The 13,143-nt window shown below is 38.9% G+C and overlaps 2 protein-coding genes across 3 annotated transcripts in view; one reads left to right on the top strand and one right to left on the bottom strand.

Moving 5' to 3' along the window:
• The window catches only part of LOC117411544 (egl nine homolog 1-like), a 66,816-nt gene extending 62,806 nt beyond the window's left edge, over nt 1-4,010 (bottom strand). The window contains exon 1 of the mRNA XM_034019183.3: nt 2,830-4,010. Within this exon, the coding sequence (XP_033875074.3) occupies nt 2,830-3,597 (768 nt within the window). The 5' untranslated portion in view covers nt 3,598-4,010. The remainder of the gene's footprint in view (nt 1-2,829) is intronic.
• Nucleotides 4,011-4,970: 960 nt separating this feature from the next.
• tsnax (translin-associated factor X) overlaps nt 4,971-13,143 on the top strand; it is a 43,897-nt gene continuing 35,724 nt past the window's right edge. For both annotated transcript variants that reach the window (XM_059025427.1, XM_034017179.3), the window contains exons 1-4: nt 4,971-5,114; nt 5,858-5,962; nt 10,554-10,668; nt 11,563-11,693. In XM_059025427.1, coding sequence (XP_058881410.1) covers nt 5,099-5,114; nt 5,858-5,962; nt 10,554-10,668; nt 11,563-11,693 — 367 coding nt within the window. In that variant the 5' untranslated portion in view covers nt 4,971-5,098. The remainder of the gene's footprint in view (nt 5,115-5,857; nt 5,963-10,553; nt 10,669-11,562; nt 11,694-13,143) is intronic.

The following is a 13,143-nucleotide window of genomic DNA, read 5'->3' as shown; positions in this document are numbered from 1 at the left end:
ATAATCATGGGTTGCACAATGACAATCATAGTGAATAAGCAAGCATTTTAATTAATCATATCACACCTAAATGGTAGGAAATGTAATGCAACAGTATCACTGCAAAGATATTAAATTTGTTGAAAAACAAATGGATGTCAATTTATAAAAGTCATGTTCATACTGGTATTTGTATTGTTTCGAGTAGAATAAATTCCACCTCCTACAGCAACATCATGGTGTTTGACCCTCCCACCAAAACTGTACCCTGCCCTTCTTCCATCCTGGGAGGAACACTATATTGAAAATAATCAAACGACAGATCTGACATGTACTGTAAGCTGTGAAAGCAATAACAAGCAACAGGGTGTTCAAATATGGTGCAGTATTTGCACGCCTACTGCACTTGATAAATGGCACCCACCACCCTACCCCACTTCTCCCAACTCTCCCAAAGTGAATTGGTCAAATGAATCAGGCTGAGTGGTTCTAACGTTCCAAGCCATGCTTGTATGGGCATATATGGCAGTGTGGAGTAGTGGTTAGGGCTCTGGACTCTTGCCCGGAGGGTTGTGGGTTCAATCCAAGGTGGGGGACACTGCTGTTGTACCCTTGAGCAGGGTACTTTACCTAGATTGCTCCAGTAAAAACCCAACTGTATAAATGGGTAATTGTATGTAAAAATAATGTGATACCAGTATAATGTGAAATAATGTGATATCTTGTAACAATTGTAAGTCGCCCTGGATAAGGGCGTCTGCTAATAAATAAATAATAATAATATATTTGCACTTTAGCCAAGGAGATAGCTCCCTCGATTCTTGCCACTTTATAATATAAGTTATCGGTAATACGTTGTGTGTAAGGTGTCTGTTACTGTAGAAGTGATGTCATCTCGTGCAATTTGGCTGAGAGGACCGCGAAGCAAAGCTGATCAAACTGTGCTAAATAACATGTCTACAGTAATACCTCGTTTCCACTGCCTTTTCCCAGGTATAGCCTAGCTGAGCTGGACGGTGTGGTGGAGGTGTAGTTAAAGATGGCTGTCTGCATTCCAGGAAGTAGGAAGTAGCGACCGAGGAAGTAGTAGTGCGGCAGTCACAGGTGTTATTCTTTAATCTTACATTCATTTTTGTATTTTTTGTTTGATCTCATCGCTGAATAGCAGTGCGATCGATCACAGCATTTTGTAAAACACTTTTAAATGTCTAATTCCGCTCCCACATGGTGAGGACAGCTTGAATTTCTTCTCCGTCCCACGAAGCAACAACTTTGTCGGGTTTGTTTTGAGCACAGTCTTTATCTTACTGACTTCAGTATGCAAAACAGTTGGTCTCTTTAGCACACACCTTTCTGTGACATACTTCTGTACAGCACAGTTTGGCCTCGTTGGGTATGCGATACGAAATTGTACACCCTGCCCAGATCGTCCAGCTCAGCTATACCTAGGGGCAATGGAAACGAGCCACAAGAGACATAATAGCTTATCAGAAATCACACAAATGAAGATTGTATCCAGGAATGGTTTTAAAAACGAAAAATATTTCTATTTTAGCAATTTTGGTAACATAAAAGGTACCACGTTTGTGTGTGTGTTTTTTTTTGTGTGTTTTGTTTTGGATATTGGAATTAGGTGCAGTGTTCTACGCACAGGATGATTTCTGTTCACAGGATTGATTGATTTCTGATATGTGATTTATAATATGTAATATAGATGCTTTTTTCAACACAAAATTTAACAAATGACTGTTTCATTAGGAACAGTGATGACTCTAAATTTTGCTACAGCACACCAGTCCTTATTCCAGAACAAACTGAACACACAGCAGACTTGTAGTGCACTGGATTTACTGTATGCTGTCCTAGCCACCCATGGTGGCTCTAGACTCTAGAGCAAGTCCTATTGTGTTAGGAGGCGTTTCTTATTTAGTGCCTAAGCCTCATACATGCACTAGAGAACACAGGAGTGTGTTTGAATTTGTACCTTATCAATACATAGGCCTACTTAAATAACTGTGTTGTGCCCCAGAGTTTTCAGAAGGTTATTATATGAGTCAGTTAGAAAATGATGGGAGCTGTAGGCATTTCATGTATGTAAAATTGTCAGGATAACAAAAACCACTAAAATCCAATCCAATTTTTACTGTGCAAAGTACTGCAGGACTGTTGACTTCTGATGAAATGGCACACAAGTAGCAATAAAGACTTTCCCTGCAGCCAATGTAAACGAACTAAAATGTACTGAATCTATTGAACGTATATATAGAATGAAGGAATCACACATAAAGGAAAATTATTTTTAGTATAAAAATTGAAAGTGCTGTAGTACACTGAAGCTTCGTTTTAGTGACGTGTGTGTGCGCGCGTGTGTAGACGGGGTTCTATCCTAACATTCTGGGAGGAATCTACTACAGCCAATCACAAATTCACCACTGTAGCTCCAAGGTTACAAAAATCAGCTGCATCCAGAAGAGATGCGGCTTGGGCAGTGTATTTTAAGAATATATTGTCAGCAAGGTGTACACATTTGGTAAATGTACCGTTCCTCTTAAGAGTATAGAGTTTGATACGATGCAGATCATAATGTTAACATTCATAGGGTTCAATTACCATCAGTGCAGAAACGGTATGCTGAAAAACTATATAAAATATGCAATTTTAGCAACAAAAATAACTACTATTGGGGGAATTGAAGACCTGAGCCTAAATAAAATGGGTGAATGGACATTGTTTGATGACAAGCCCAAACCCTTTAAGGTCAGCTGTTCTCAATTCTAATTTTAATGAGTGTCATGCAATTATGGCTAGTAATAATTGCTATGCGACATTTACTAGACAAACTGTACTTACTTTTGTTCTTCCGTTTATTTTGTAGTTTCCCAGTTTGCCATTACAATGTCTCACAAGATCATCCACGCGGCTCATTAAAAACCCAATCTTCTCACACCCTGGCTCCTTTCCTTCAATCCACGTTATTTTGTCACCTCTTATGTCTTTGGAAGAGTCACTTTTCTGACTGACCAGCTGTCCGTCAGTGAATCTGCCAGTGTCATAGAGGGATTTAACCTCCTCCAAAATACAAAGTCCCCTATCTTCTCCTAAAAAGTTATCAACTACACAGATACCGTGTTTGTTCATACACGGAACTATATATTCCATGGCAAATTTCTGGGGACGGGATTTCGTCTGTCCGTTTGTCTTAATCCCATCTCTGGTTTGTTTGGTGTCAGACCCATCTGCAGGCGTGATAAAATCTCTCATCCTTTCTCCGTCTGCCGGCAAATTGAAAGGCCCGGGGTCGTCTGCGCTTTGGGAAGCGCTTTTGCACTCGGGTTCAGCGGGCGCCTTCTGCTGCTCCCCCTCTTTCTCGGCTCCGCACAGCTGGTGCGGTTCGCGCTGTGCAGGCTGTACTGCGGGCTGTACTAAGGGCTGTGATAGGCTCAGCCCTTTTTTGGCCTCCTTGCAAACCAGTTTATGCTTCTTCCAGTCTTGTTTCTGGTGCTCCTTGCTGCAATAGAAAGAGTTTCTGCAACGGCCGCACTTCAGGAGGTTTTCCATCTTCCCGCAGAGTTCACAATACTGCCGGTCCCGGTTCAGTTCACTGGCCTCGCAGGACATGGTGGCGGAATTAGAGCGGTTACTGTCCCTTTAAATCGGCAGTTTCCATGCGCTTCTACTTTGGAAGAAACCCACCAGCACACCACAAGCGAAAGGGAAAACCAGCCTTCTCCGCTTCACAGACACGTACTTTCATCACACGACCGACTACTCTCTCGTCTGGTATATTAAAGATAAGAATCCGGCAACCTGAACGATATTTCCAACTGCCTTTTGGACTTCACAACGCCCCTTGTGCCCGAGTACCAATCTGATAGATACGCATGGCGCCACTCTCTTTCTCAGTTCCTCACGTAGTCCCTCAAACCCAGCCCCTGACGTCAGCATTCCGAGGGCAGGGCCCGCCTGGAACCAAGAGCTGAGGGTCTCCCATTCACAAGAACAGCTAATCCTATGCTCGAGCGTGGAAGGGAAAGTGCAGAGCATGCATACCCTGCAGTGCGCAGTGCTAGAGCTGGCTGCAAGTGTATACCAAGCTCTCCTGGTTTACGCAATTTCTAGTGATAACACACCCTTTACCTGATGTATATGTAGCAATGTCACAGCATTATGGCAAAGGATGAAAACATACCTTTGTAAGAACCTTTTAATTTAAACAGTTAGTTGAAAGACGCAAGTTACAGGCAAATTTGCTTTGGTTTTAAAATATTATAATATAAACCCGACTTTAGAAACGGATGTTTCCTGTTGAAATGTAAAAAATACAGTTTAAAAATACAGATCTGAGTATTATAGCCTCATTCTGCTGCAATAAATAATAGGAATATGCTATTTGGTTCACAGAGTAAATTGACAAACATACATAGCAAATTCATGTGACGCCACCATGTGCACAAAAGTGTGTGATACATAGGGGTAGGTGCTCATTGATAGCTATTTACCTTGGCAGCGTCCTAAAATTAAAACGATTATGATTACTTTCATATTTTAGGGAAATAGTCACGGATATAAATCTATTTAATGGGGTGATCCGGTCTACAATTGCCCTAATGCGATCTGTATTAATCTGTCCCTTGCTGGAAGTTACTGTAACCCATAGTAAGATTTGGGCAATATGCTGTTTGTTTGTTTCCCTCAACTCGGGTAGTAATAGTTAATTTGAAGTTCTTGCCGCAGCGTATATAAAAATACACTTCCCAAAATGCAACTGGCTAGCTTTACGTAATCTGAAAAGGCAAGCCCCGTAAGAGGCTTGGTAGGATGTCTTCAGATATTAAAATGAAAAGGAATTAAATATTTTAAAAAAATATGACTGAAAATTATTGGAATGGTAAAGATGAAATGTCTTCTAGGCACGGTATCTGTAAAATACAGTATTCATTTGATATAACTTTAAAAAAAAATATATATATATCAGGCATAGTTATGAAGACATACTAGTGTACGTAATGGGTCTTTTCTGCTGTGACATAAATCATGGCTGTCTGGAACGCGTGGTTTGCAATTTAAGTACATGTTTTCCACAAATTAATACCGGCTTTGTGACGAGATCTCTGAGACCATGAGTAAAAAAGAAGGTACCGGTATTGTGTTTAATTTGAGTGACCTACATTTTCTATTCAGAGATTGTATTGTTTGCATACAAAAAAAAAATGCACGAAAGCAGCATTTTGCATTGAACTTTTAGCTTCGGAATCGCATCTGGAACAATTTACTTATACAAATTAGCAGCGATTACCGGTGAAAATGTCAATAACGAACAGTATGAAGTATTTACCATCCTCTGCTAATAATATTAATAATAACAGTTTTGTTTTAGTAGTACCTTACTAAAGTGTTTAACAAGTCTATTTTTTTTAAAATCTCCCAACTCCGTCTTTAAAAAATACAGGCTACGGTACATTGCATTGCTTTTTACAACTTGCAGTGTTCGGATTGACAAGTTTAGTGCCTGTATCTACTTGTAGTATACTTGCCCAGTCCTTGTGGTAAATTCCAGCAATTATTAGCAGTGGCACTGGGCAGAGTTGTTTAGTACTGGTACTGTTGATTCAAAGTACTGTGTAACTAAAGAAATAACCGTCAGATGACAGTAAATATTGGTACATGGCAGTAAGCTAGTCTAAACATTTTATGTTCGCCCAGCTGGGAAAACATATATAACAATATTAAGTTATAATATTTCATTTGAGTTCTTTTATAAAATGGAACCAGTCATTGTTTGTCACTGCACTGTAGCTTCTTATAGTGTGTATCTATATTTTGATGCATGTTTTAGTAGTTATATGTACACTAACCTTTTTTTAAACATACTTTTTAGCTGAAGGAAGTTTTCGAAAACGAAAACTGGACATTTCGCACACGCAACAGATAAGGGAGGAAAGGGATGGTAACCCGTCCTCAGCTGTGATGTTGGCATTTAAAAGTAAGCAAATTTACCACTTTGTGTGATTTCCATACATCGAAACCAGAGAACAATCTCATAACTGTTTGTTTAATACAGTAATCTCAGTGTTTTTTGAAAGTGGCACTAAACTGTTAGCTGAAGTTTCACATTTGAAATACAGTAATCCCTAAAGCCCCTTTCACACTGGCACTCCTACCCAGGTCCGGACCCGGGTTTTGTCTACCCGGGTCACAATCCTGTGTATTGGGAAACCACGTACCTGGGTTGACCTGGGTCCCAGCGACCCAACTCAGGATGTGGGTCGACACCCTTGACCCAGGTTGAGCAAGACAAAGTGTATGATGGCCGTTCGCGAGCCGACGCAATAACAAACAGCCACGCCTGCGTGAAGGTTTCACTTCCGCAAGGAACATTTCTGTTTAGCAGTATTTTTTGTTGATTGAGACACACCATGAGCCAGACTGCAGCAGGGATGAAGAAGCATTTGCTGTAATCAACATTTGGGCCGACAGTTCAATCCAGAGAAACTTGGATGGAAGCATCTGTAATAAGCTGCTTCCAGGGCATTGATATGCGCATTGTGCACTTGCATCTGTCACCCAGGTCAACCCTGCTTTATCAAAAGCACTGTGAAATCATGTACCCGACCCGCATGACACCAGGGCCAGTGTGAAGGGGCTTAATACATGTATGTTTTGCAATACAAATACATAGAGTATAATCTTGACATGGATTGAAACCAAACTGTTTGTTTTCAAGGTGTATCTCCATATTTACTGCAAAAACCTAAAACAACACAAGATGGTAATCAAATTAAATAGCTTATTTCAGTTAATGGCCACAAATTCATATGAATTCCAACTGTGGTGTTTCATTTCAATTTATTATAGTATGTGACCTTTATTTAAAGCTAGAACATTGTTGAGAAACTTGAAAACAAAACTACTGGAATTAAAATATTTCTTTATTTTAACCAACCAACCTTTCATTCAATGCAAAATAATTTATTAAACCCTTCAATAGACATCCCAATTGGCTAATGCAGGTTCTGCTGTTGCCTAAAAAACTGTATTTGCCAGAGGTCAATAGTGCCCTCTTAACACCACCCAACACAGGTTTCTCTGGATGAATTGAGTTAATAACTAAGATTTTAATTGGAACCTTTTTAGCAGTGACTTTTTTTTCCCAATTTAGATTTAATGACATACGTTTAAAAGTGTTCAGTGGCTACCTCTAATCAAATTGAGTGTATTTTCTCTTACACGTTTTGCATGACAGACCTGAATTGCTTCGCACCCAGGCCTGACACCGCAAAGAATGTGCAAGAAACACAAATCTCAGCTTGATTAGAGGTAGCCACTGACCATTTATAAACATACAATGCATTGACTGCAGTTTTCACCTTATAGTAAAAAAATGTTTAAAAGGGTTGAAAAGTGACCTCCAGTGTGCAAAAAAAAAAAACCAAAAAAACTCTAGTATGAAATTGAATTATTGTATACAAAGTTGATGATAATTGCAAATTAACTACAATTACTTACCTGTGTATTTGGCCACAGGTAAGGCAAAAATAATAATTTGGACAAAAAATTCTCCACCACTGTCTATGTGACGAAACAATACCTGTCAATAATTGACCTGGTCACATTAAGAGTATAAAAATGTGAACCACAACTCATTTCAGCATCGAAGACATTGAGAAAAACTGAAACACCAACCTCTCTTTTTTCTTTCTTCAAATTCAAAAGACAAAGATGTAGCCTATAGAATAGTTAAAACCTATAGAATAAATATTAAAATCGAGTTAGTCTGATAGGGAAGCTGCAGGTTGAGAACTTTATATAGTGACAGTGCTCATTTAGGGCAATTCCTGTACTGGTAACTTTGTCTATTAGTGAAACAGTGTTGCCTAACAGCCACGAAATACATCTTTAATCGTTCCTTAAGATGTTATTTGTCTTCAACAAATATCTAAACACATTACACTACAGATTGGAAAAATGTATTATTATTATTTGTTTATTTAGCAGACGCCTTTATCCAAGGCAACTCACAGAGACTAGGGTGTGTGAACTATGCATCAGCTGCATAGTCACTTAAAATTATGTCTCACCCGAAAGACGGAGCACAAGGAGGTTAAGTGACTTGCTCAGGGTCACACAATGAGTCACTGGCTGAGGTGGGATTTGAACCGGGGACCTCCTGGTTACAAGCCATTTTCTTTAACCACTGGACCACACAGCCTCATTGTAATATTAGAATCCATGAAAGTTAGTGTTTATATGGATAAGATGATGTACTGACCATGCAAAACAAATATGAATATTACTGGAAATAAAGCATATCATATTTGTGTATATATATATATATACACACACACACACACACACACAGAGTGGTTTGCAGAAGTATTCACCCCTTACCAATAATGTCACATTTTGTTGAATTACAAATAATGTGTGCACTGTTTTTCAAACAAACTTTTTTATTCAAAGTTGTAGTGGTTAAACTGAACACTGTTATATGAGGAGGAGGTTAAATGTCAGCAAAACTTGCAAAGAAAATGTACAAAATGAAATTTACTGGTTGCATAAGTATTTAGCCCCTTAAGTCAGTACTTGATAGAAGCACCTTTTGCAGCGATTACTGCTATGAGTCTTTTTGGCTAGGTCTCTACTAGCTTTGCACAGTAGGATGGTGAAATCTTTGCCCATTCTTCACGGGAAAATTGCTCCAGTTCCGATAAGTTTGTTGGGGATCGTCGATGGACTGCAATCTTCAAGTCTTGCCATAAATTTTTGATTGGATTCAAGTCAGGACTTTGAGTGGGCCACTCGAACATTAATTCTCTTCTTGTTCATTGTCCTGCTGAAATGTGAATTTCCTCCCTGGTTTCAGAGTCTTGGCTGACTCATAGGTTTTCCTCAAGGATTCGCCTGTACTTTGCACCATCCATTCTCCTCTCTATCCTGACAAGCTTCCCAGTCCCTGCTGAAGAGAAACATTCCCATAACATGATGCTGCCACCACCATGCTTGACAGTTGGGATGGTGTTGACTGGGTGGTGCAGTGTTGGGCTTGCGCCAGATGTAATGCTTGGAATTTAGACCGAAAAGTTCAATTTTTGTCTCGTCTGACCACAACCTTTTTCCACATGTCTGCAGTATCATCTACATGCTTTTTTGCAAACTCGTGCTCTAAGATGAGGATTTTTGAGTAATTGTTTCTTTCTTGCCACCTGTCCATACAGGCCAGCTTTGTGTAGGGACCAGCTTATTGTTGTGTGAACACTGACAACCATCTCAGACACAGAACTTTGCAGATCTCTCAAGGTCATTGTTGGCTTCAGAGTGACACCCCAAACCAGTTTCCTGCTTGCCCGGCTGCTCAGTTTGGGAGGGTGACCTGATCTGGGTAGTGTCTGGGTGGTATGATGCATCTTCCACTTCTTAATGATGGACTTCACTGTGCTGAGAGGGATAATCGGCGCCTTTGAAATTTTCTTGTACCCTTCTCCTGCTCTGTGCCTCTACCACTACCCCTGACTTGTTTCGAAAGGTCCTTGGTCTTCATGGTTGCTTTGTTGGCTTACTATATGAGTTGCAGCTTGAAAATGTTTATATACCTTAGGGAAATTATCTACAAAAACCACTTTGAGTACACACAGGCTGAAACCATTTCACTAATTTTTGTGACCTTTCAAACAAATAATTTGCATCTGAGCTGATTTAGGGCTGCAGTAGCAAAGGGGTTGAATACTTATGCAACTGAGATTAATCTGTTTTTCTCTGTAAGTCTTACTTATTTATATTCTATATGCATTTTTTAACTTTCAGTGTGGAGTAGTTTGTATAGCTTCTACATGTAAAGTCTAATTTGAAAGCGTTATGGCGTACCCTCAGATGCCATCAAAATGTGTCAATAGCGTGTACACAATTAAATTCTCTCACTGACGTTTAATTCATGTTATTTGGTTTTTTTGTTTTTCATATCATATTTTATATGTATTTTTACACAGTATTCTTTACTAAAAATTCCTTGCCAGCTGTCCCAGTAATTGATTGAGGGATAATGGGCATTTCATCTGCAGTATCTAGAGATTTTGTGGTTGTAATGTCACAGATTTTCATTAAAATAAAATTGGTGCTAAATAGGGTCCATTTAAAGTGGAAACTACTGGCAAAGTTTATGTATACAGATACAATTACAGATGTGTTTTGACTGGGTTTAAATATAGACTTGTAATTCATATTTATGACGGTCCATTTTCACAAAATGTTTGAAACACATAAAACCGCTGGATAAGTTATATTTCTGTATCTTGCAGATAATTCAGTGATCTAATGGAAATGGATTATAAAATGTAGATCTGATAATAGAAGCCATCAGTGTAAGATCGTGTCCCATATTTGAAGTACGAGCCATTCTATTTTTATTGGGAATGAACTAGTCTCTGAGTAGGGACTGTGAATACTGCTCGGGTGGTTTAATATTTTGATACATGAATGATCTGTGCCTGCAAGATAACTGGAGAAAACAAGTCCTAGCACTAATGGATTCCGTTTCTTGGGAAATCGGTAACTCTGTTTTTAATATCTCCCTTCCAAAGCATTTCAGCAGGAGCTAGACACTAAGCATGATAAGTATGAGAGACTGGTGAAACTGAGTCGTGACATTACCATCGAAAGCAAACGGACCATTTTTCTTCTTCATAGAGTTACTAGGTTAGTAATGCATAAGCTGTATGCTGTGTTTTTTTTGTTGTTTTTTTAAAGTTTGGCATGTTGCTTAACTTCAATATTATAGTTCAAACGTGAACTTGTGAGTGGGCTGAAGTGCTCACAGTTGTCTTTGTTTATTTTTCTTTTAAAACTGGGGTCAAATTGCTTCCTCTCTCTGAGACAAATGTGCGGGTATTTTGTTCTAATAGGAACAATCTTTTGTCCATGAAACATCAAATAAACACCAACAAAAATGTAAAAATGACATTTTATGTATATTCCATTAAATTAGTAAGCATAGCAATGTTCACTTTTTAAATCTGAACAAAATAAAGGGAAATTAAGAACAAACACCTTTGGAATTATTGTCTTTGGTCTGTAACCCTGCCAATCTGACTCTGATTGGACCAAATACGGCTTAAATCCTATTGCAAGTAAGGTACCCAGGACGATATCTTAGCCACAGCAATGGGAATACTGCACCACTACTATACTAGTTTAAAGCAAGCGTGTTATTAGCAAAGAGAATATAGTCCCAAATACTTAATTAAAATACTAGTGTGACTGGTACTGTAACCAGCAGTGCTCCACAACTCTGACACACTGGGTTCTTAATGGATAAATCAGAGCTAGCTCTCTGCTGACCCAGACGTTGACCGAGACCTACAGCGGTGAAGCTTCAGCCATAGCCTGTCCCAGCAGGGCAACTTAAACCAGTGGTGTACAAAAGAGCCCAATGGGAATAGCATTGAACCTCTTGCAAAACATTGTTTTTTCTGTTTGTAGAAGTATTTATTTTCCCTGTCATTCATGGTGAAATGTTGGAGGTTTTTGCACCTATGGCTGTGCTCAAAGTGTTTTTGTTTTATTGTTGTTGGCTGTTTTTCCTGTCCACAGTGTTCCTGATGTAGAGGAAGTGCTGGCTGAATCTGAAGACAAGTTGGACGGCGTAAAACTGAAGATTAAGCTGATAGCTCTGGAGCTCATAGGGGAAGACCTGTATCAGTACCACCGAGCCTTCACTCCAGGTAAGTGATTTTTTTTTTCAAACTTTTGCATTTCGCATTATATTTTTCAGTTTGGTTCTGTAGAGCGTAATGTGAGGAGCCAATTTTACTCCTCCCACCCACGTGAGGGATTTGTAGGGATCCCTGTGGCCCCACAGTCAAGGCAGCTCTGCATGACCAAGAATCAAACCAGCAAACTATTGATTGTATGACTCAACCTGCACTTCCATGAGTTAGTGGCTACTAGTTGAGCCAATGGGACCAATAGCAGGATACATTTAGTAACGGGCATGTTGTACAAAAAAACAAGGGCATACATGTGAAGTCAGCAGTTTATCGGATTTTACCCAAATACAATCCGAAACGTCTACATGAAGATAAATAATATTGATCAATTTAAATAATTTGCTAATTGATTTGAGTACAAAAATGTTAAAATAGTAGAATTGCAAATTATTCTAAATAGAATTGATATTCCATTAACTTTGTATATGTGTGAGATCTAAGTAGAGTTGCCATATACAGAATCTTCCTGCTGAAATGATTTACAGTGACCTCTACATTTTGTCACAGTAAAAATATACAAGATTGATGCAGTCAATTAGTGTTCAAAATGTATTTCTCAGAAGACTGCTGATGACATTAATGTTATAAAGATTTGCATTTGCATTCACCTTCAGATTCTCTGTCATCATTACCCATAGTAAAGATTCAATGACAAATGTACATTTATTTAATGAATATTGAAAGTTGGGAGTAATGCGTTGCTGTAATCGGAGGTCGCACCAGCTTTTCTGTTCATCCGTTCCTGAAACACACTAGCCCACAATTTTGCATCCCATCCGTCAATATACATTACCACAAAGATATACATGTAAACACAGACACACTTTTTTTCTTTGTTATATATACAGTAGACCGTTTGCGTGACAATGAGACAGGATTCTAAGCAGTGTTTGTTCCCTTCATCTACGTGTGTTTTAATATTTTTCAGCTTTCCAATAACAGCAACAGCATCGCTGTGTCTTAAGCGAAGATTCTTGAAAAACTGTACATTCGTGCATATTTTTTTTTTTTTTTGCCCTTTCACACACAGTACATCTTGCCGCATCGATAAACAAAGCCACAGATACTTCATCTCCCATTCAAAATTATAAGAACGTATTTTTCATTTGCGTTTTATTTGCATTACTACTGCTTGCAAGTGCTTCGGTCACTGAAGTACTCGTAGTCAGAAGTAGATGGCTCAGATGCAGATGAGCAATCTTCTTCATGAGAATTCCCTGAAGATGCTGACTGCTTAGCAAAAAGACTTCCGATTGACAAATGACAGCTAAATTTGTCACCCGATTAAAAATAAAACCCCAAAACTTCAAGCCCTACTTGTGTGTGTTCTCAGTTTACTTTTTCCAAAATACTTGTTTTATTTCTTAGCAATATGGACCTCTGTTAATATGGGGCATAACACATT

The sequence above is a fragment of the Acipenser ruthenus genome, chromosome 6 (genome assembly GCF_902713425.1).
Source record: "Acipenser ruthenus chromosome 6, fAciRut3.2 maternal haplotype, whole genome shotgun sequence".
Classification (NCBI taxonomy): Eukaryota; Metazoa; Chordata; class Actinopteri; order Acipenseriformes; family Acipenseridae; genus Acipenser; species Acipenser ruthenus.
Note: the sequence above shows the minus strand (reverse complement) of the source record. Positions and strands in the feature narration are given on the sequence as shown.